At 36.6% G+C, this 25,602-nt stretch overlaps 1 protein-coding gene and 1 pseudogene across 1 annotated transcript in view; one reads left to right on the top strand and one right to left on the bottom strand.

Moving 5' to 3' along the window:
• Positions 1 to 3,144: 3,144 nt before the first annotated feature.
• Positions 3,145 to 25,602, bottom strand: part of ABCB7 (ATP binding cassette subfamily B member 7) — a 172,968-nt gene continuing 150,510 nt past the window's right edge. Inside the window, exons 13-16 of the mRNA XM_055393959.2 lie at positions 24,984 to 25,155; positions 20,342 to 20,445; positions 11,518 to 11,625; positions 3,145 to 3,529 (exon numbers count right to left, since the gene is read on the bottom strand). Coding sequence (XP_055249934.2) covers positions 3,314 to 3,529; positions 11,518 to 11,625; positions 20,342 to 20,445; positions 24,984 to 25,155 — 600 coding nt within the window. The 3' untranslated portion in view covers positions 3,145 to 3,313. The remainder of the gene's footprint in view (positions 3,530 to 11,517; positions 11,626 to 20,341; positions 20,446 to 24,983; positions 25,156 to 25,602) is intronic.
• LOC148773338 (guanine nucleotide-binding protein G(s) subunit alpha pseudogene) lies at positions 10,319 to 10,581 on the top strand (annotated as a pseudogene).

The raw sequence follows: 25,602 nt of genomic DNA on the forward strand, positions 1-25,602 counted from the left end.
AATTACTTTCTCTTTGAGATAATTTCAAGTTTTCACTTTTTGCATAAGGCTGTAAGGCCATACTCCCAGAGTGTCTATTAAATATGTACTTATTTGGAGTGTGTGAATAGCAAAATATTAATTCTCCCTATGCACTGCAAAAGAGTTGCTTCAATGGGACACCCATTTCGAGCCACAAAGACATAGTTTATTTAGTACTGATTATCTGCACAGATTGTTACAACAAAAAATCTGTGGTAAATAAGCTTCTGCATTGAGTTATTTTATCTTAACCAACTTTAACCAGCTGATTTGACTTCATACTGTCATTTATTATACAGTTTACATTCAAAATCTATATACTCAAAGCAGGAGAGAAGGGACCTTTCTATAAGAAAGCTGCCTTTGTAAACATATTTAAATGCTTTCAACTACCAATACACAGTAGAATATCCTATGATGAAGTTACAAGGTAAGACAATTATGAGTATCTACTGGTCAAAGTTGCATTTCCTGAGACATCCAGCAATAAAGAAGGATAGGAGCAAGATGGCAGTGTGTGCAAAGTGATCCAGAAATAAGGAATTATATTAATTTTAAATATCTTGCCTTTAAAAGCAAAACATATTTTTCAACTAACCATCTTCACAAACTGAGCTCTGTCAGCATCTAAGGGAAAAGGCAAAATATTTAACCAAAGGTATAGAAAAGGTTCAAATCCCCGCAGAGGAAAAGTAAATGCATATTTTGAGTTTATCCAAATGCTAAGGCCTCTTTCTGATTTTTACAAGTGACCATCAGACTTGAGCTGTTCAAAAATTTCCAAAGGAGCCCATCTCCTCACCAAAATATTTCTATGTTAAAACCTTCAGGAAGGCATCTGGCCCAGTTTTTATGATCCCAAATTATCTTGGTTTCAATGTAATCTTTGTAAACTGGGATTCCCTTAGGAAAAAGTAAAATTTTCAATCTTAAAAATAAAGGGATATTAAGAAACAAAACCCTATCCCCTGCTCCATTTTCAGAGCCCATATGCCAAAATTGTAGCTTATTCATCCCAAGACATTTTAAAAAATATTATTTTGTGATGTTAACTTTGAAATTTGTACTTTTGTGTGTAATATTTTAATGTAAAATTAGTACATTATGATAAATGTCCCTTTCTTGGAAGTCCCTCTGAGTGAACCATCCTAGGAAGCTCTTCTTTCATTTTGTCTATTATGTCAGTGTATAGAACCACCTTAACAAGATGGAGTTAAGAGAAAAAAATTTAAGACTTAGTTGTAGCCCCTACAGTAACTGCGTTTTTCAGGTAATTTAAGTTTTTATTAGCTGAAAATACTGGTTAATGACCACAGTGACCCAGTGGTCTAGAGACCACCTCCAATCACATGAAAGTACTTTCAAATTTCTTAGTGGGGAAATTATCTCCACCCTAAAAACATTCCTGTCCTTCTTTGACTATATGTTTCCCATATCACAGAATCACTTACTTTGAATACCACTATTCACATTCAAAATGAATATTACTAATGATTATTTCAATTTTACCTGCTTGATTATGCAACAAAGTTAAACATTTTCTATCAGCAACATTAAAAATATACAGAAGGAATTAACAGAAGCAGGATTTCTATCTAGACTAACCATTATTTCTAGTAATGCAGCTGGGTTATTCAAAGGACATGTTTTTTTGGTTGTTGTTCCTCAGAAAATCACATCTATTGTTTTAGAGAAAAAATGTCCTAAACCTTCCCTCATATTGCAGCTGATTAAGCATCTGTGTTAACTTCAACTCCAAAAGCAAGATCCTACCACTTGCTCTGGTATCAAAGACTAACCATAAAATACTAGCTTCAAGCTACTTATTTAATCACCTTTATATAAAAAAACTGGAGACTAGACTTAGATAAGCTTAGATATCTACCTACTAATGACAACAATATAAATCAGAAAAAAAATTAGTCATCCATACCAAATTATCATTTAAAACACAAAACCATAGACGAATAAAATAAATATTTTAACACCTTTTCTGAGAAATAAAGCCTCATTATATACAGTTATATGGCTGTTCATGAGATACACAATTTTTTCAAGCTGAATGAATACTACCAAACAAATTAAAGCAAATTCAAGTTGGAAAAGGAAAGGAACTTTCTAAGTGAATACATACCAACATTTTATTAACTATTTCTAGCCAGTAAAACTTAATTATCTTGTTTGGGCTCCTCCTTGTTATTTCAAGCTTAAACTCATTAAACTACTGAAAAAGGAAGGGAAGATCTGGTAATAAAGTAATTCTGAAGTATCAACACAGATTAGAGGCTTGATCATCTAAATATTTTTGTAATCCTCTATTTGTCTAAAGGTTATTAATAATTGCTAAATAGATTTTGTTTTATACACGTGTGTGTGTGTGCACACATCCCATTTGGTTGTTTCTTTGTATAACTTCAGATAGCAAAAGCAGTGCATTTAAGATGGAAACAGAACTCAATTAACATCCTAAGCTTTTTAGATCATTCCCAGCATAGTCTCAAATTATATCAAGGTTTGTAAGTCTTTAAAGACAAATTATGAATTTTTGTCCAAAACAAAAGCTACAATATCATTTGGTGGAAAAATAAAACTCCTGGAACTAGATGACAGTTAAAATGCTGGTTAATGATGAACATTCTATATACCAACATGAGAATCAAGGTTTTTCCTCTTAAAGATATATGGTGGCAAATATTTCTAAAAATTTAAGTATTGTTATCTATCATTCAAGTATTTCAATGGAGAAAGAAAATCTACACTTTTTAAAAAAGAAATAGATACTTTTCATCTAAATTGTCAGGATAAAGGAGGTATATGGCAAAATCAATACAGTAACGTAAAGTAATTAGCCTCCAATTAAAATAAATAAATAAAAAAAATGTTTGGAAACCAATCTGATTTATCTGGTTATGGCTATCAAACGACTGTCAGGCCTCAAAAATGGAAGTGGGGTAAAGTCAAGTAGTAATAACAATTATGTTTTGACCACAATTAAGGCAGTAACAAGAAAATAATTAGGAGATAAATATAGATGCCACATCAAATAGATTGTGAAAGATGTAAAACTCAATTCCTTTCTCAAATAAATCTTATCTAAAAGAAGGACTATAGAAAATGGGAATGTCAGATTTTTTTTTTTTAATAAAACAATTCTGCTTCAGTGCAAATTTGTAGGCAAGGTAAAAAGAGGAAGGAAGGAAGGAAAGAAGGGAGAGAGGGAGTGAGTGAGTGAGTAAGGGAAGGACAAAGGAAGAAAGGAAGAAAAAGAAGAAAAGAAAATGTTTCATGGGACTTAGCAGGAACAGTTTCCACAGCCTTTGACACTGTTGACAATTTCTTCTTGTAGTCTCTTCCTTTCTTCCTCTTTGGACACATTTTCTTTCTTTGCATCCCATTTGGGGTTATCATGGTTCTGCACACGGCTGCTCTGTGTATGCCACATCTCTGAATAGATACTGCTAGTGTTAGCAAGCAAATCATGGTGGGTACCACGTTCAGCTACCTTACCCTAATAAGCAAAAATAAGATAAACATAGACAAAGTCATATAACTAGCATAATACTTGAAAACACATAATACTTTCCAAGTAAGAATTTTGAAAGACTGCATTCATTAAAACACTTTTCCCAGTTTTTTAATTACAGTATATGTGGGAAAAATCAAGGTAGGAATGCCTTCATTACTGTTGAGCTACCAGTATGATAAAAAAACAAAAAGCTATGAAATTCTATATAACATAAAGTTTTTTACTTAAAGAAAACAAAGTCTGAATGTTTTATTTTTCATTTTGAAGAGCAGAAAAGAAAGGTGAAGATTTTCTAAAGGTGGTATTTTCTGTAATCAGTAAATCAAATTTAAATCAAAAGCACTGTTATACAGAGATTTAAAGGATTTAAAAATAATATGCCAAAACCCTATGTGTACTTTGAAATAAACAAGATTTCTCCATGATGTTTATTTCTTCCAGTAGCTATTTTTCTTAACAATAGCTATTAAACTTAACACTGCATAGATTTGGTATTGATGCCAAACTCTTATATCTACAATTAATTTGTTTCTTGAGAGCTACTGTTAAACATACTGGAAGACAAAAGTAATTTTATCACTTTCAGTGGTGCTCCTGGTGATACGACCTTTAAAAATATAACCTTAAGCTAAATAACTGAAATCTGTATGTGCCCACTTCTGAGTGGTTAAACATCTCCTTGATTTCTGGCTGGAGAGTCAGAATTATTTTGCTCTGCTATTTGAATTCCTCTGGATCCTGCATGTAGTCCTCAACCCCAAGGTGTGTAGACAACTTAATTGGCATAAAAGTCCCCATGGTTATATATTTTATACTTTTTTATTTACCACTGTAATAAAACAAAATAAAATTCTCAATGCACAGATACAGAAAACAAATTTATGGTCACTAAAGGGGACATGGAGGGGAAAAGGACAGTAGGATTATGGAGTTAGTAGATACAAACTACTATATATAAAATAGATAAGCAAAAAGGATTTACTTAATAGCACAGGGACTTTGCTGGTGGCTCAGACAGTAAAGAATCCACCAGTAGTGCACGAGACTCAGCTTCAATTCCTGGGTTGAGAAGATCCCCTGGAGAATGGAATGGCTACCCACTCCAGTATTCTTGCCTGGAGAATTCCATGGACAGAGGAGCCTGGGAGGCTACATTCCATGGGGTCACAAAGAGTCAGACATGATTGAGCAACTAACACTTTCCTTTCACTCACAGGGAATTGTATTCAATATCTTATAGTAACTTACAATGGAATATAATCTGAAAAAATAACCTGAATCACTAAGACAACATTGTACATCAATTATACATCAATTAAAAAAATTTTCTATGAAAGCTGCATCAAAAAGTATTAGAAAGAATGGAACTATTTTTGCAGAAAACTAATGAAATAAATTACAAAAATTTATCCTGTAGTAAAAATGTGTCATTTAAATTATTTTTACTTATATTAAAGCATAAATGTACATAGCTTAAAAATTACAAAGCTGATAAAAGTACATTCTTTTGTCTCTTCCTTCTCTACCGTTGAATACCTCCTTCTTATCCCCCAATTTGTAGCTATTTAGTCTGGCATTTACACACACAGATACATATTAATGAGGTCCAGCACTTTCAACTATTCCACTTCCCCTGTCTCAAATTCACTCTCCTAATTACATTGGCTATATCATAAATATTATTTAATATACAATGTTTGCTTTATCATAACTATATAAGTATTACCTGTTGTCAGGTACTAGAACTTTATATATATTTTCTCCTAATTTCTTATTCTTCCTGGACTTAGTAATTGCCTTGTTTTTTCATTTGCTTAGTTTTTTATGTCACTATTGGTAATTCGCTCTAAACTTTAAGTTTGTCTGAACAGTGTTTTTCTCATTATCAATTATGCTATGTAATCTATTATTTAGCACCCCCCACTGGAAGATATTTCTCTCACAGCTTTTAAGCTGTTTTCCTTAACCTCAATTCTGAAATTTTATAATAATTTGTGTATTCTTTTTCCTCCCTCTGTTTATTGTGGTGGGTGCTTGCTAGGCCCTTTTAATCTGAAAACTCATGCTCTGAAGTTCTGGACATTTGGGGGATATTAGTCTTTGGTTATATCCTTCCTTTTTCTGACTCCCTTTTTCTAGAACCACCGTTAAGTCAAATGTTGGACCTCTTAGACTAATTTTTTTAAAGAGATTTCCTTGACTTTATTTCAGCAATGACAGTTTTGATTTCCAAAATCTCTTGTTCTCCAATTGTTTCTTACTTATTTACCACCCCATTTCAAATTTGAAATGATGCAAGAATGGTAAAAATGAACAACTATATATGCTTCTCCTGGGTTAGCAACTGTTACTTTTTCCTCATTTGCTTTCTCTCATTTGATCCTATCTCTAAATTTATACTACTTTTTGCTAAATTATTTGAGAATGAATTGTGGACATCATAACATTTCACCCCTAAGTATTTTATTAGCATGTATCTCCTGTAAGGGCTTCCCAGGTGGCACTAGTGGTAAAGAGTCCTCCTGCCAATGCAAGAGATGAAAGGTTTGATCCTTGGGTCGGGAAGATCCCCTGAAGAAGGAAATGGCAACTTGCTCCAGTATTCTTGCCTGGAAAATTCCATGGACAGAGGAGCCTGGTGGGCTGCAGTCCATGGGGTCACAAAGAGTTGGACACTACTGAGCATGTACACACACACACCTGAAAACAAGGACATTCTCCTATATGACTAGAATACAACTATATCAGACCCAAGAAATTCATTTGATTTATAGTCCATATTCAGATTTTACCAATGATCCAAATAATATTCTTTATATATATATATATTTTTTTCCATCCAGGATCCAATCAGGATCAACATTTTGAATATATAAGTTTTCTATCTGTGTATGACAATAACATTTCTAAAATACCAGGCTTATTTTCTAAAGAATGCACTTCAAGTTGTATTTCTCAAGTTTTTCCTGATTCTTAGATCTAGGCTAAACATTTTTGTTGAAATACAATATAGGTGATGATATGTCCTCAGTGTATCATATTAGGAGATATATAATGTCAGTTTCCTCCATAATTAATGATATTAAGTTTGATCATTTGGTTAAGGCAGTGTCTACCAGATTTCTCGATTTTAAAGGTATTTTTTCTTTGTAATAGAAAAGTAATCTACGGGTTAAGTGGCTATTCTATTCCCCAGTAGTTTTGCACCATATGGTTTTAGCAAACAATGATATTTATCTAAATCTTTTACTACAATGGTGGCTGTAAAATGATTTTCTAAACGTATCATTCTTTATATGTGTGTTAACATTCTTTTATTTTTATTGAGTTACAATTACCATACAATATTGGGTGGGATGGAGGGCCATGAAGGAGAGGATATATGTATACATACAGCTAATTCACTTTGTTGTACAACTTTGTAAAGCAACTACACCCCAATTAAAACAAAAGAAAGCATACAAGTTTCAGATGTATAACACAGTGATTGTTTTTATATATTATGAAATGATCACCTAAGTTCAGTTACCATCTGTCACCATACAAAGTTATTATATTACTGACTATATTCCTTATGTGTAAATTACATCCCTATGACTTAGTTTGTACCTCTTAATACCCTTCACCTATTACATCTATCTCCCTACTCTCTCCCCTCTGGCAATCACCAGTATGTTCTCTGTATCTATGGGTCTGTTTCTGTTGTTTGTTCATTTGCTCAGTTTTTTTTAGACTCTACATGTGAGTAAAATCATATGGTATATATTTTTCTCTGATGTATTTTCATTTGGCTTGGCATAATACCCTCCAGGTCCATTAATGTTGCTGTAAGTGGCAAGATTTCATTTTTAAAGAAGAGTTTTCTCTAAGCATTACTATAGATTTACTTTTTATTCAGTGTGTTGTAATTCACAAGTATCATTTTTTTAATGTTCAAATTATCCCACATTTGGCCAGTGGGAATCCACTCAAAATGCTCCTTGATTCTTTTCGTTGAAGAATAGCATTTTGTGTAAGATCTAGGTGCTAGTTATACTCATTACTACTGGGATTTCATTGCTTCTAGACATTTTCCCCGAACAGAGTTAGGAACATTTTTTTCATCATAAACTAATATTGATAGTTCTGTTCCAATATAACATCACAAGGTTCTTCCTCCCGTTCTCCTATTCCATATCTCTTTCTTCTCCCAAGTAAGACCTTTATTTCTCAGCAACATCAATATATTAACTCATATGCTCAGCCTTACAATATACAGAAAATAGTTTTAAAATAGCTACTCCCATACTACCAACAACAAACTAAGTTCAAATCTGAGTTATCTTTATCCTTATATTCTACTAAGGCTAAAAAATAAGAGTAATGTGTTCAAAAGTTATTATTTGGGTTAGTTCTGCATGCTATTTTTCTTCTGGATGGTTATGTTATCGATTCTCTATACAGATAGTTTTACTTCTTTCCGTTTGCTTTAAATTCATATTTTTTTTTAAATTCAGTTTTTTTCACTCTCCTCTTTCACCCTCATCAAGAGTTTGAACTGTGGTGCTGCAGAAGACTCTTGAGAGTCCCTTGGACTGCAAGGAGATCTAACCAGTCCATTCTAAAGGAGATCAATCCTGGGTGTTCATTGGAAGGAATGATGCTAAAGCTGAAACTGCAATACTTTGGCCACCTCATGCGACGAGTTGACTCGAAAAGACTCTGATGCTAGGAGGGATTGGGGGTGGGAAGAGACAGGGACGACAGAGAATGAGATGGCTGGATGGCATCACCGACTCGATGGGCATGAGTTTGAGTGAACTCCAGGAGTTGGTGATGGACAGGGAGGCCTGGCGTGCTGTGATTCATGGGGTCGCAAAGAGTCGGACACGACTGAGCGACTGAACTGAACTGAACTGAACTGAAGAGGCTCTTTAGTCCCTCTTCACTTTCTGCCATTAGAGTGGTATCATATGCATATTTGAGGGTGTTGATATTTTTCCTGACAGTCTTGATTCAAGCTTGTGATTTATCCAGCCTGTCATTTCTCCTGATGTACTCTGCATATAAGTTAAATAAACAGGGTGACAATATACAGCCTGTCATACTCCTTTCCAAATTTTGAACCAGTCAGTTGTTCCATGTCTTGTATGCTTCTTGACCCACATACAGGTTTATCAGGAGACAGGTAAGGTGGTCTGGTATTCCTATCACTTTAAGAATTTTCCAGTTTTCTGTGATCCACATAGTCAAAGACTTTAGTGTAGTCAATGAAGCAGAGGTCAATGTTTTTCTATAACTCCCTTGCCTTCTGCATGATTCAGTGAATATTGGCAATTTGATCTCTGGTTCCTCTGCCTTTTCTAAATGAAGCTTGCACATCTGAAAGTTCTCGGTTCACATACTGCTGAGACGTAGCTTGAAAGATGTTGCGTATAACCTTACTAGCACGTGAAATGAGCTCAACTGTACAGCAGTTTAACAATCTTTGGCACTAGAATGAAAACTGACATTTTCCAGTCCTATGGCTTATACTTGTCAAGGTACTTTTAATGCTTTATATTTAGAAGAAAAGGGTCTATGTACATGACGGCATACAATTGAAAAGTTTAGTAACAAGCACAAGAGCAGATTTTACTTCAGATGCTTAAACATCAATGAGATAATAAAGCATATTTATAAAACTTCGCATTTGAGACATTCTGGACAATCATACTGAAAAAAATCATTTACTCTAATCGAGTGAATATTAGCATTTTTGAGCAAGTGGTAAGATAAAAAAGAAATAATATACATATCACGGAAGTAAACATCCTATAAGAAATTTTAGTGATGCAAAAAATTGTCTGTCAGTACAGAATGTAGGGGAGAATGCTTCTGCTCTCAACTCCCAGTACTTATGCTTTCAAAATGATAAAGAATTGAAGGTTTACTTGTTAGATGGTAAAAATAAACACAGAGAACATCATTAGAAATAATCAAGTACAAAGGTGGGTGGAGATAAAATATCCCGACAGAGAGGGGAAAAATAAAACTATTACAATTTTCAAATCTACCAATTGCAATAGTGGCACTCTGATCTGTTCAGAATATTTAGAGAGTACACTCTTATAGTAATTCCCTCAGAGAAATAAAGTAGGCTGTCGTTTTCCTTACTTTCCTCATAAGGAAAAATAAAAAATAAAAATGGCCATGTTTGAAAATGACCACTTTATTTTATGGTAATTTTCTTTTAAACATCAAGGGTGTATGCAGGTATTAGGAAAATGAAAATATGAAATACACTGAAGACATTAAGCAAATATTCTGTACAGAGCAAACGTGAATGCAGAAAAATTGTTTTAAATACAACATCTTTAAAACTGTTTCTAACATACTAGGATTTAAAACTTTCCTCAACTAACTTTGCTTTTAAAATGTTAATAAAGTGTGAATTAAGCTCCTCAACCCTCCTCCTCCTCCTTCCACTCCCTTCACAGCCTCCACCTCCACCTCCCTGTACCCTCTGAGGAGCTCTGGCAATAAGAGTGGTGGTGGTGGTGGTGGCAGCAGTGGTGGTGGCAGCAGCACCCGCAGCTCCAGCTCAGGTCCATCTCACTCTGCAGCGGCCATTAGACCCCTGCACTCCAGCTCGATGGGCTGGGAGCCACTTGCTCTGCTTGGCCACAGCGACAGCGCCCTCCCTTGGTGCTCCTCCCAGAGGAGCTGAGTTTGCGCCCGGCCTGCCTACCCACCTGGTGCTGCCCCGGCCCTCTCAGCCCACGTGAGGCTGCCCATGCCTGCCCCGCTGCCATGGGCTGTCTTGAAAACAGAAAGACTGAGGACCAGCACAATGAGGAGGAGGAGCAACATGAGCCCAACAAGATCAAGAAGCAGCTGCAGAAGGACAAGCAGGTCTATTGGACCATGCACCATCCGCTGCTGCTGGTGAATCTGGTAAAAGCACCATTGTGAAGCAAATGAGGATCCTGCATGTTAATGGGCTTAATGGAAAGGGCAGTGAAGAGGACCCGCAGGCTGCAAGGAGCAACAGGGATGGACTATATAATCCCTAGATGATGGCTTCAATTTCTCATCTTCCTGGCTATGTCCTATCACACTTCACATGCTGGAATTGCCAGTCTTAGGAACTTCTAATAAGAATACTATTCTGTTGTTGGTGGATGGGCCCCAACACCTAACCTCTAAAGATAACGGAAAAAAAATTTTTAAAACAAACAAAAAACAACAACAAAAGTAATCCCTAATTGAAAAATATGTAGTGTATCAACCAACCAAAGCATCTAAATAAACAGTGACTGACAGCTTACTGTACCAAAAGTTGGCATTTGAGAGCTATGACCCCTCTCTATTGAATCACCTTCCTATTGAACCACCTCCTGTGCACTTCCTAGATGCTATGCTAGATCCCTGACTGAACCCTACTAATACCTACTAACAGCCTGCTCATCTATTGGTGACTCTGTTCTACAAGTAAAACTTAAGTATTAACAAATGTGATAAATAAAAATTCACTGCATGTCTCAGCAAAAAAAAAGAGTGAATTAATATATTTTATTCATTTTTGTAAGTGGCGTAGGTTGTTCCTATCAATGGAGGTAAAAATGGTATCCTGCTGCTAAATCACTTCAGTCGTGTCCGACTCTGTGCGACCCCAGAGACGGAAGCCCACCAGGCTCCCCTGTCCCTGGGATTCTCCAGGCAAGAACACTGGAGTGGGTTGCCATTTCCTTCTCCAATGTGTGAAAGTGAAGTCGCTCAGTCGTGTCCGACCCCTAGCGACCCCATGGACTCCATCCATCGGATTTTCTAGGCAATAGTACTGGAGTGGCTTGCCATTGTCTTCTCCGAAAAATGGTATCCTATCAGGATTCAATCTTATTCAAAGAACACAAATTCTAAAAATTTCTTTAGAAACAATGTAAGTTGCTTGTGTTTGCAACAGTTTCTAATGTACTTCAAACACTGAACTTTAAAGTTAAATATCTTACCTGGTTCAAGACAATAATTTCATCTGCATCAACCACTGTTGACAATCTGTGTGCAATGAAAATAGAAGTTCTATGTTTCACTGCATCCCTCATGGCACCAAGAATAGTCTGCAAGTTTGACAATAAGAACAGTAAGGGGCAGAGGAGATTTATCTATTAGGTAAATGTAAATTAAAAGAACCATATATTTCTTAAAAGAACATATAAAATGCCAGTTAATTTTGTTATATAAACTTTATACCACTACCAAATATTCTACCCAATCTAACAGTTACGGAGAAGAGAACTAATCAATCAAAGAGGGATGGCAAATATGACCACATTATCATGAAAAAGTTAGCTTTAAGATAGGCAACCACTTCTTTAAATTAGTTTGGCATAAATAAGGTGGATATTTCCAATACTTAAAAACAAACAAATAAAATGAATCCACTGATGGCAGGAGCATAGCCAGATACGATGTTTATCTGGCCAATGAGAGCAAAAACAAAATAAGGAGGCAACCGAGTGATAGGATGCAGAGAAGTTAAAAAATAAAAATCAAGAAAAGACAGAAGACTCAAAGAGCACAGGAGCATTTGCTTTTCCTTTGTTCTAACTCAGAGGACAGAAAGATTGACAAGGACAACTGTTCATGTTTAACTTGAAGAAACTTCTTTTTCAGAAGTATTCTGACTTCTTAAGGTATTCTGGAAAATACACTTTTTTTTTTTGCTTACTGTCTGTAAAATGTAAGAGAGGGCTTCCCTGCTGGCTCAGTGGTAAATAATCCACCAGCAAGGCAGGAGACACAGGTCTGACACCTGGGTTGGCACAATTCCCTGGAGAAATAAATGGTAACCCACTCCAGAATTCGTGCCTGGGAAATCCCTTGAACAGAAGAGCCTGATGGGCTATAGTCCACAGGGTCACAAAAGAGACACGACTTAGCCACTAAACAAAAATAACAAAAAAGTAAGGCAGCTGTATATATATTCAGCTATACTTGGAAACCTGGGTCTAAGTACAACTAGCTAGATGGAAATAGCAATGTGGGGGATGGGGATAGGACCAACGTCTTCCTATAGGTATCTCCAATCACTATGTTTATTAAAGGAATAAAATTACCTGAGTAGATTGTTACCCAGGAAAAGAAGACCTTAAACTTTACCATGGCAGACTGAAAATCAAGTGCAGACTGAAAATCTTCTAAGAAAAACTATGATGCTTGAGGCAACTCCTCTATCTTACACTCAAGAACTTAAACTGCATCCTGATGATGCTCTGGACCTTTTTAAAAGGTCAATTCAAATTTACTAAATCTTCTGATAACTCATTCCCTCTTCTCTGCTGGCAATTAATGGATTATGCTCCTTGAGATAATAAAGGTATGTGACTCAAATAATGACTGTTGTGGGGACTGCGAATTTGCGATAAATGTGGATGACACATTTTTAAAGTTCTTGTAAGCAGATTCCTAGTCTGCTCATGAATGGGGTCTAATGCAGCTTAAGGTTCTCTTTAAATATAACAAATTGTCAGATTAGCTCAAGATGGCAGAGTAGAAAGACATGAGCTCACTCTTACATAAACACCAAAATCACAACGAACTGCTAAACAACCAAAGGCTAAATAAATAAATAAATAAATAAAAGCTTGAACCTAGCAAAAAAGATACCCTACATCCAAAGGCAAAGAAGACACAACAAGATGGTAGGAGGGGCACAACATGATAAAAATTATACCACAGAAGTTCTTCCACAGGAGTGAAAGTTCTAAGTTTCACGTCAGGCTTCCCAGCCTAGTTCCAAAGAGATGGAGAAAGCAGAAATGCCACTCTTGGAGGACAGACACAAGGTTGTGTGTGCACCAGGACCCAGGATAAAAAAGCAGTGACTCCATAAGCTACTATGCAAGACCTATCTGCTAATACTAGAGGGTCTTCTGCATAGGCAGGTGGCAGCTGTGGTTCACTATGGGGATAAAGACACTGGCAGAGGCAGATCTGTGGAGTACTCATTGATGTGAGCCTACCAGGAGGTCACCATTAACCCCACCCCACCACAGGCAAGTGGCTTGAAGTCTCCATGAGCATGGCCCTGCCCACCAGAGGGACAAGACCCAGATCCACTCACCACAAAGCAGGAACCAGCCCCTCCCATCAGGAAGCCTACACAAGCTCCTTAGAAAGCAGCATCCACCAGAGAGCAGACAACAGAAGCAAGATGAACTACAATTCTGAAGCCTGCAGAACAGAAACTACAATCACAGAAAATTAGATAAAATGAGATGACAGAGGAATATGTCCTAGATGAGAGAACAAGATAAACCCCAGAAGAAAAACTAAGTGGAGATAGAAACCTATTGGAAAAATAACTCAGAAATGATAGTGAAGATGATCTTGAGAGGAAAAAAAAAAATCAAAGATTGAGAAAATGCAAGAAAGGTTTAACAAAGACCTAAAGGAACTAAAGAACAGAGATGAATAATACAATAACTGAAATGAAAAATACACTGGAATGAATCAACAGCAGAATAACTGAGGCAGAAGAAGAGATAAGTGACCAGAAAGACAGAATGGTAGAAATCACTGATGTGGAACAGAATAAAGAAAAAAAAAATGAAAAGAAATGAAGTCAGTCTAAGAGACTTCTGGGCCAATATTAAATGTAACAATATTTACATTATAGGAGTCCCAGAAGGACAAGAGAGAAAAAGGATGTGAGAAAACATTTTGAAGAGACAAAAGCTGAAAACTTCCCTGGCATGGGAAAGGAAACAGTCATCCAAGTCCAGGAAGCACAGGGAGCCCTAGGGAGGATAAACCAAGGAGGGATATACCGAGACACATAGTATTCAACATGACAAAAATTAAAGACGAAAAAAAATACTAAAAGTAACAAATAAAATACAAGGGAACTCTTTAAGGTTATCAGCTTATTTCTCAACAGAAACTCTGCAGGTCAGAAGGGATTGGCACAATATATTTAAAGTGATGAAAGGGAATAACCTACAACCAAGAATACTCTATCCAGCAAGGTTCTCATTCACATTTGATGGACAAATCAAAAGCTTTGCAGAAAAGTTAAAGCTAAGAGATTTCAATAACACTAGACTGGCTTTGCAACAATTACTTAAGTTACCTCTCTAAGCAGAAAAGAAAAGGCCACAAATAGAAACAGGAAAATTATGAATGGAAAAAATCACTGGTAAAGGCAAATATACATTAAAGGAAGGAAACAATCTACACAAAAATATGATATCAAAGCCAGCAACTGTGAGGAGAGGAAAGCACAAATGCAGGGTATTGGGAACAAATTTGCAATTAAAAGACCCACAACTTAAAACAATCTTGCTAATATAAAGACTGCTTTATCAAAACCGGGCTTCCCTGGTGGCGCAGCAGCAAAGAATCCATCTATAATGCATGAGACACAAGAGACTTGGGCTCAATCCCTGGACTGGAAAGATCCCCTGGAGAAGGAAATGGCAACCCACTCCAGTATTTCTGCATGGAGAATCCCATGGGCAGAGGAGTCTAGTGGGCTACAGTCCATGGGATCACAAAAAGTTGGATATGACGGAAGCAACTGAGCATGACACATACCAAAACCTCATGGTAACTGCATATCACAAATCTAAAACATTAACAAATACACATACGAAAAAAAGGAATCCAAACACAATGCTAAAGTTAGTCACAAGAGAACAAAAGAGGAAGAAAAGAAAAAAAAACCTACAAAAAAAATCCAAAACAATCAAAACAGTGAATGAATGGCAATAAGGATATATATATATTGACAATTACCTCAAATATGAATGGATTAAATGCTCCAACCAAAAGACACAGACTGCCTAAATAGATACAAAAATAAGACCACTCCATATGCTGTTTATGAGAGACCAATTTCAGACCTAGAAACACATACAGACTGAAAGTGAGGGGATGGAAAAAGGTATTCCATGCAAATAATAATCAAAAGAAAGCTGGAGTAGCCATACTCCTATCAGAAGATGCAGACTGTAAAATAAAGACTTTTACAAGAGACAAAGAAGGACGCTACATAGTGATCAAGGAATCAATCCAAGAAGAATATATAATAATTATAAATATATATGCATCCAATATAGGAGCACCACAATATATAAGGCAAATACTAAGAGCCATAAAAAGGACAAATCACCAGTAACACAATAATAGTGGGGGGACTTTAACATCCCACTCTCATCAGTGGACAGAACATCCAGACAGAAAATTAATAAGAAAATACAAGCTTCAAGATGGACTTAACTGAGATTTACATGACATACCATCTGAAAGCAGCAGAAAATACCTTCTTCTTAAGTGCACAAGGAACATTCTTCAGGATAGATCACATTTTGGGCCACAAATCAAGCCTCAGTAAATTTAAGAAAACTGAAATCATATCAAGCATCTTTTCTGACCACACTATGAGATTAGAAATCAATTACAAAAAGAAAAACTGTAAAAAAACAAAAACACCCACAGGCTAAAATACATGTTACTAAATAACCAAGAGGTCACTGAAGAAATCAAAAAGGAAACCAATCAATATCTAGAAACAAATGACAATGAAGACATGATGACCCAAAACCTTTGGGATACAGCAAAAGCAGTTCAGAGAGAGATTTACACAGCAATTCAATCTTACCTCAAGACACAAGAAAAATATCAAATAAACAACCTTACCTTCCACCTAAAGCAACTAAAGAAAGAAGAACAAAAAACCCTTAAATAGTAGAAGGAAAGAAATCATAAAGATCAGAGCAGAAATAAATGAAATAGAAATGAAGAAAACAGTAACAAAGATCAATGAAACTAAAAGTTAGCTCTTTGAGTAGATCAACAAAATTGATAAACTGATAAAAGCCAGGAAAAAAAAGGGAGAAGATTTGAATCAATAACATAAGAAATGAAAAAGAAGTTACAACACTACAGAAACACAAAGGACCATAAGAAACTACTACAAACAACTATATGCCAATAAAATGGACAACATGGAAGAAATGAACAAATTCTTAGAAAAGTATAACCTTCCAAGACTGAACCAGGAAAAAATAGAAAATATGAACAGACCAATCACAAGCACTGAAATTTAAACTGTGATTAAACATATTCTAACAAACAAAAGTCCAGGGCCAGATGGATTCACAGGCTAATTCTATCAAATATTTAGAGAAAAGCTAACATCTATCCTTCTCAAAATCTTCCAAAAAAATTGCAGACGGAGGAACACCCCCAAGCTCATTCTACAAGGCACCATCATTCTGATATCAAAACCAGACAAACATATCACACAAAAAAAGAAAAGTACAGGCCAGTATCACTGATAAAAATATATCCATACATTCCCAACAAAATACTAGCAAACCTAATCCAACAACATATTGAAAGGATCATACAACATGATCGAGTTGAATTTATCTCAGTGATTTAAGGATTCCTCAATATATACAAATCAACCACTGTGATACACCATATTAACAAACTGAAGAATAAAAACCATATGGTCATCTCAATAGATGCACATAAAGATTTTCACAAAATTCAACACCCATTTATGATTTAAAAAAAAAAAACTCTCCAAAAAATGAGCATAGAGGGAACATAACCTCAACACAATAAAAGCCATATATGACAAACTCAGAGCAAATATCATTCTCAATGGTGAAAAACTGAAAGCATTTCTGTTAAGATCATGAACAAGACAAAGGTGTCCACATTCACCATTATTATTTAATAATTACTGAATTACTCCATTATTTGGAAGTCTAAGTCATGGCAATCAGAGAAGAAAAATAAATAAAAGGAAACCAAATGGAAAAAGAAGTAAAACTGTCACTGTTTGCAGATAACATGATTTTGTACATTGAAAAGCCTAAAGATGCAATCAGAAAACTACTAGAGCTAATCAATGAATTTAGTCAAGTTGCCGGAAACAGAAGTCTCTTGCATTCCTGTATACTAACAATGAAAGATCAGAAAAACAAATTAAGGTGGCAATCCCATTTACCACTGTAAAAAAAGAATACCCAGGAATAAACATACCTAAGAAGGCAAAAGACCTATACGCAGAAAACTATAATGATGAAGGAAATCAAAGATGACAAAAACAGATGGAGAGGTATCAAGTTCTTGAATTGAACGAATATTTTCAAAATGATTATACTATCCAAGGCAATCTAGAGATTCAGTGCAAGCCCTATCAAATTATCAATGGCATTTTTCAGAGAATTAGACAAAAAAAAATCTTAAAATTTGTACAGAGCCACAAAAAACCCTGAACAGACTAAGCTAACTTGAGAAAGAAAAACGGAACTGGAGGAACTGAGCTCCCTGGCTTCAGACTATACTACAAAGCTACAGTCATCAAAACAGTTATGGTACTGGCACAAAAACAGAAATATAGACCAATGGAACAAGACACAGAACCCAGAGATAAATCCATGCATCTGTGGGTACCTTATTTTTGCCAAAGGAGGCAAGAACTTACAATGGGGCAAAGATAGCCTCTTCAATAAGTGGTGCTGGGAAAATTGGACAGCTATATGTAAAAAAATGAAATTAGAACATTCTTTAACACCATACATAAAAATAAACTCAAAATGGATTAAAGACCCAAATTTAAGATCAGATACTATAAAACTCTTAGAGGAAAATATAAGCAGAACACACTGACACAAATTGCAGCAATCTCTCTTTTGATCCATCTCACAGAGTAACAGAAAAAACAAAAATAAATGAGACCTAACTAAACACAAAAGCTTTTGCACAACAAAGGAAACTATAAACAAAATGAAAAGACAACACATAGAAGAGAGAAAATATTTGCAAATGATGTTACTGACAAGGGATTAGTCTCCAAAATTTACAAACAACTCATGCAGCTCAATATCAAAAAACAAACAACTGAATCAAAAAATGGGCAGAACACATAAAGAGACATTTCTACAAAGGAGACACACTGATGGCTAAGAGGCACATGAAAAGATTCTTGACATCACTAATTATGCAAATCAAAACTACAATGAGATATCACCTCACAATAGTTAGAATGGCCATCATCAAAAAGTCTAGAAACAATAAATGCTGGAGAGGGTGTGGTGAAAGGAGAATCTTCCTACACTGCTGGTAGGAATGTAAAATGGTACAGCCACTATGGTCAACAGTATAGATGTTCCCTCAAAACCTAAAAACAGAGCTACAATATGATCCAGCCTACAGTCTGGAAAACAAAATGGTTCAAAATGATATATGCAGCCCAGTGTTCATTATGGCACTGCTTACACAACAGTCATGGCCTGAAACAGCCTAAATGTCTATTGACAGATGAATGGATAAAGAAGATATGGTATATACACACAATGGAATATCATTCAGCCACTAAAAAGAATGAAATAGTGCCATTTTCAGCAAAGTGGATGAACCTGAAGATTATCATACTAAGTGAAGTAAGTCAGAGAAACATAAACATAATATGATATTTATATGCGGAATGGGGGGAGGGTTAGGTTGGGAGTTTGGGATTGACATGTACACAATGCCATATTTAAAATAAAATGTCAGACATCCCTGGTGGTACAGTGAATAGGAATTTGCCTGCCAAAGAAGGAGACATTGGTTTGATCCCTGGTCCGGGAAGATTTCACATGCCATGGAGCAGCTAAGCCTGTGCACTACAACTACTGAGCCTGCATGCCACAAGTACTGAGCTCTAGGGCCTGTGAGCTGCAATTACCGAGCCCATGTGCCTAGAGCCTATGCTCCACAATAAGAGAAGCCTGAGCACCACACTGAAGAGCAGCCCCTGCTTGACACAACTAGTGAAAGCCTGCACATCACAACAAAGACCCAGTGCAGCCAAAAATAATTAATCTTTAGAAAAGTCATTCCATTAAAAAATATATAAATAAAATTTCAAATTTTTAAAATAAATAAATAGAACAAATCCTCATGTTAAACAACTGACTTGGAAACTAAGCTGTTTTAAACATATGGCAGAACAACTAGTATCCCCTGACCCTTAACTCCATATGCAAATATCAATATATGTCATACACGTTGTGAAGCTGAATTCATCCCAACCCTTCAACAACATGGTTTTACTACATATTCAAGTAAAATGTAAGTGAATGGAGGGAACTGACAAATTACATCACTCTTATCTTCAGTACTTGGAGAAGGAAATGGCAACCCACTCCAGTATTCTTCCTTGGGAAATCCCATGGACACAATCTTCAGTTCAAGATTAAGGGGATTCACTTATGATATTATGATTGCTGTCAAGTCTTTAGTCTAATACAAAGATGTTATGAAGTCTACTGTGGTTTCTGGGTAGTACCATGGCATCAATTTCATAACATCTTAGAGCTTCACAATACTTGTTGTAAAATGAACATAAATTGATACCAGCACTGTAGGCTGTGTGTGCCAAGTCTGCACCTTAGTGAGTTGCTCCATGATAAGTGAAAGTTTTTCTAGTATATACTGTGTCAGAACCATTTACATGACTTGTTTCAATGTGTGTTATGTGGCAGATTAGGTGATTCCCAGAGCTTTGCAAGATGCAAGCATTATACAATAAGAACAAAAGGTGCCACACAGTTTCAAAAGGAGATATATTTGCAAACAGACTTAAAATATGTGATAATATAATGCAACCTGGCATTCTTACTATGAACACTTCCTTTATCGGAGAAAAGGGCTAAGCACCTCCTTTTGAAGCTCGTTCAAAATACGAAAAAATGTAGCTACTTACTGAAATTTCCATGGAAAAAAGTTAAGCAATGAGAATTGAAGTTTTATGATTTCACCATCATTTACCTCTTCAGTAATTGAATCTAATGATGAAGTAGCTTCATCATAGAGAATGACTGGGGGGTTCTTCAAAATGGCTCTTGCAATTGCTACTCTTTGCTTTTCTCCTCCTGGTAAAAAAAATGTAAGAGAGTATAACATAAAGACATATTTTATATTTCTAGTATTTCCATTAATCATAACCACCAAGTAATACCTTCAATATTTACTTTTACTTTTGATTATTGTTCATTTTCCCAAGAGGCAGGTCAGATGGTCTGGTATTCCCATCCCTTTCAGAATTTTCCACAGTTTATTGTGATGCACACAGTCAAAGGCTTTGGCATAGTCAATGAAGCAGAAATAGATATTTTTCTGGAACTCTCTTGCTTTCTCCATGATCCAGCGGATGTTGGAAATTTGATCTCTGGTGCCTCTGCCTTTTCTAGAACCTGCTTGAACATCTGAGAGTTCACGGTTCACATATTGCTGAAGCCTGGCTTGGAGAATTTTGAGCATGACTTTACTAGCGTGTGAGATGAGTGCAATTGGGCGGCAGTTTGAGCATTCTTTGGCATTTCCTTTCTTTGGGATTGGAATGAAGACTGACCTTTTCCAGTCCTGTGGCCACTGCTGAGTTTTCCAAATTTGCTGGCATGCTGAGTGCAGCACTTTCACAGCATCATTTTTCAGGATTTGAAATAGCTCAACTGGAATTCCATCACCTCCACTAGCTTTGTTCGTAGTGATGCTCTCTAAGGCCCACTTGACTTCACATTCCAAGATGTCTGGCTCCAGGTGAGTGATCACGCCATCGTGATTATCTTGGTCGTGAAGATCTTTTTTGTACAGTTCTTCTGTGTATTCTTGCCACCTCTTCTTAATATCTTCTGCTTCTGTTAGGTCCATACCATTTCTGTCCTTTATCGAGCCCATCTTTGCATGAAATGTTTCCTTAGTATCTCTAATTTTCTTGAAGAGATCTCTTGTTTTTCCTATTCTGTTGCTTTCCTCTATTTCTTTGCATTGATTGCTGAGGAAGGCTTTCTTATCTCTCCTTGCTATTCTTTGGAACTCTGCATTCAGATGCTTATATCTTTCCTTTTCTCCTTTGCTTTTCGCTTCTCTTCTTTTCACAGCTATTTGTAAGGCCTCCTCAGACAGCCATTTTGCTTTTTTGCATTTCTTTTCCATGGGGATAGTCTTGGTCCCAGTCTCCTGTACAATGTCACGAACCTCCATCCATAGTTCATCAGGCACTCTATCAGATCTAGTCCCTTAAATCTATTTCTCACTTCCACTGTATAATCATAAGGGATTTGATTTAGGTCATATCTGAATGGTCTAGTGGTTTTCCCTACTTTCTTCACCTGACCTGCATCTTGAGAAACCTGTATGCAGGTCAGGAAGCAACAGTTAGAACTGGACATGGAACAACAGACTGGTTCCAAATAGGAAAAGGAGTACGTCAAGCTTGTATATGGTCACCTGCTTATTTAACTTATATGCAGAATGCATCATGAGGAATGCTGGGCTGGAAGAAGCACAAGCTGAAATCAAGATTGCCAGGAGAAATATCAATAATCTCAAATACGCAGATGACACCACCCTTATGGCAGAAAGTGAAGAGGAACTCAAAAGCCTCTTGATGAAAGTGAAAGAGGAGAGTGAAAAAGTTGGCTTGAAGCTCAACATTCAGAAGACAAAGATCATGGCATCTGGTCCCATTACTTCATGGGAAATAGATGGGGAAACAGTGGAAACAGTGTCAGACTTTATTTTTTTGGGCTCCAAAATCACTGTGGATGCTGATGGCAGCCATGAAATTAAAAGACGCTTACTCCTTGGAAGGAAAGCTATGACCAACCTAGATAGTATATTAAAAAGCAGAGACATTACTTTGCCAACCAAGGTCTGTCTAGTCAAGGCTATGGTTTTTCCCGTGGTCATGTATGGATGTGAGAGTTGGACTGTGAAGAAAGCTGATCACCGAAGAATTGATGCTTTTGAACTGTGGTGCTGGAGAAGACTCTTGAGAGTCCCTTGGACTGCAAGGAGATCCAACCAGTCCATTCTAAAGGAGATCAATCCTGGGTGTTCATTGGAAGGACTGATGCTAAAGCTGAAACTGCAATACTTTGGCCACCTCATGCGACGAGTTGACTCACTGGAAAAGATTCTGATGCTGGGAGGGATTGCGGGCAGGAGGAGAATGGGACGACAGAGGATGAGATGGCTGGATGGCATCACCGACTCGATGGACATGAGTTTGAGTGAACTCCGGGAGTTGGTGATGGACAGGGAGGCCTGGCGTGCTGTAATTCATGGGGTCACAAAGAGTCGGACACAACTGAGCAACTGAAATGAACTGATTGTTCATTTTACTCAGTTATCAGAGTCTGTGTTCACATATAATATCCCTTGACAAACTATATTCCCTGGAACATTAATGTAATTCTGGATTCTGACTTCATGGCAGGAGAAAAGAACAAAGAGGGGAGGTGACAATTTTGATTCTAGAATTACTTCTCTCACCAAAAATATGCTCATGACATACATTATTTTATATGTACTTTATATTACTTCCCAATGAACAGTGACTTCAGAAAGAAAATTTCCAATATGACAGAATACACAAAGCCAAAAACAAATCCAATATATGAAGTCTGAAAACTTAAAGACATGAAACTATGAATATCTAAATTTATTTCTTAATATAACAAAGCACCATTCAGCCAGTATTCCGAAAGACTTTTTTTTTTACAGAAAGCTATTATTTTCAAAGCACTCTTCATTGTTAAGGCTGTATCCTAGGACCTCTTATTTCACATAAGTTCTTTGCTAGAGGACTCTAGCACAGCAGAATTTTTAAACAGAAAGACTACAGGGGCCCAGAAAAGTTAAGTGATTTGCTTGAGGTCACAGAGCAAGTTCTGGCAGAATCTGAACAAGACTTGACTAATTCCCAGTCCAATGCTTTTTATTTCACAATGTACGAACCCACAATTATTCCTAAATATACTCTAAAGAAAATAAAGCAACCTTTCTTTCTTCATTGGGACTCTCATAGGTCTAAGGCCATCAATCTTACATAAAACTTTGGTTGGAAGTATAAAAGATTCCCTGGTGGCTCAGACAGTAAAGAATTTGCCTGCCATGCAGGAGACCAGCATTCGATCCCTGAGTTATGAAGCTCCCCTGAAGAAGTGAATGGCTACCCACTCCAGTATTCTTGCAAGCTGCTTGCACAGAGTATGTACCTAGTCAATGTTGTGATGCCAGTTTATAATGAGAAATAAGATCCATTAAAATTCATGTAGATATTCTTCATTCTTTTTTCTTACCCTCATCCCTAATCTATAAAGCTCCCCCCCAAACTAAACTAGAATGAAGAGTAAATGCAAAGAGTGTAGCATGTTTATATGAGTTACATTAATACTTTCAGGCACTAGATATCACCATACTTTCAGAATTCAAATAATTCAGGGCAAAGAATCATTTTTATGAATCCTCAATAAAATTCATTTTAGAATAATCCATTATAAAACTTAATAATCATCTCATAATTAAACACTTAAAATGCAGAAGCCCTAAAATTTACTTGGTCACTGAACCAACAAAGACAGGAAAACGAAGCTGGCTATCAGGATGTATACCAAGTATAAGGAAGTCTCAAGTATCGAAAACATCCCATAATAATCTAAGAAATTATGAGGAGATACACTGTGCTGTGCTTAGTTGCTCAGTCGTGTCCAGCTCTTTGCAGCCCCATGGCCTGTACCACGCCAGGCTCCTCTGTCCATGGGCATTCTCCTTGCAAGAATACTGCAGTGGGTTGCCATGCCCTCCTCCAAGATCCTCCCAACCCAGGGATCAAATCCAGGTCTTCCACACTGCAGGCGGATTCTTTACCATCTGAGTCACCAGGGAAGCCCATGAACACTGGAGTGGGCAAGGAATTGAACTGGGGTCTCCTGCATCACAGGAAGATTCTTTACCAGCTGAGCTATGAGAAGGTACACTGCTGCTGCTGCTAAGTCACTTCAGTCGTGTCCGACTCTGTGTGACCCCATAGACGGAAGCCCACCAGGCTCCCCTGTCCCTGGGATTCTCCAGGCAAGAACACTGGAGTGGGTTGCCATTTCCTTCTCCAATGTGTGAAAGTGAAACGTGAAAGTGAAGTCGCTCAGTCGTGTCCGACCCTTAGCGACCCCATGGACTGCAGCCTACCAGGTTCCTCCGTCCATGGGATTTTCTAGGCAAGAGTACTGGAGTGGCTTGCCATTGCCTTCTCCGGAAGATACACTATTTACTATCAAATTACTTGTCTCTACTCTTACTTCTTTCTCATGTGAATAATGATCGTGGCTTTCCTTTAAGATAATAAGTTAACACTGATCTCACCATCTATCAGTAACTTACTATTAAGCACTTACAGTGTTTGCAGCTGTGAGTGAAAAAAAAAGAGACCTGCATGATTTTGGAACAGTTACTTCTAGCACGTTGAACTGCTTACAGTGATAGACAGGAAACTGGGAACTTTGCCAAAAGAGACTAGATAAGCATTAGGTTTGTACTCTATCATTATATTTTCTAGTAAATGGTTCTGACAAATTAAAAGTTTGAAGGGTGAATATAAGTGGGGGCCAGGTCTAAAATCTTTGATTACCTGAAAGCTTGAGTCCTCGTTCCCCTACTTGGGTGTCATATCCATGTGGCATTCGAAGAATTGCATCATGGAGTCCAGCTAATTTTGCCACTGCATATACTTCCTCGGGTGAAGCACTGATGTTTCCATATAAGAGGTTGTAGTAAATGGTATTATGGAAGAGGACAGCATCCTGGACGTAGATTTATATATATACACACATAGATATGCATGTTTCATATTTTAAAAATTCAAACAATAGTAAAGACATAAAGAGTAAAATGTGATAAAAGGGGTCTTTTATTAATATCATCCCTCATGCCTGATCCATTTCCCTTCCCAGAGCTAATCACATATGAACCATTTGTTGTATATCATTCCAAACTTTTTCTGATACATTTATATGGTTAAACATACACCTTTTTTTTTTCCAACAAAAGTGGGGCCATACTATATAAGTTGCTTTATTCACTTCATGTCAATAACAGAAACCTACCTCATTCTTTTTATCAGTTCTAAGATACTAAGGATGTATCATATTTATCTCATCCATTCCTATACTGATGGATATTAATTAAAACTTTTGCTGATATTAATTAAAACTGTAAATAATGTTGAAATAAAATATCATTGTATAATG

This window comes from Moschus berezovskii, chromosome X, assembly GCF_049115385.1.
Source record: "Moschus berezovskii isolate FMDL1 chromosome X, NW_MosBer_1.0, whole genome shotgun sequence".
Taxonomy (NCBI): domain Eukaryota; kingdom Metazoa; phylum Chordata; class Mammalia; order Artiodactyla; family Moschidae; genus Moschus; species Moschus berezovskii.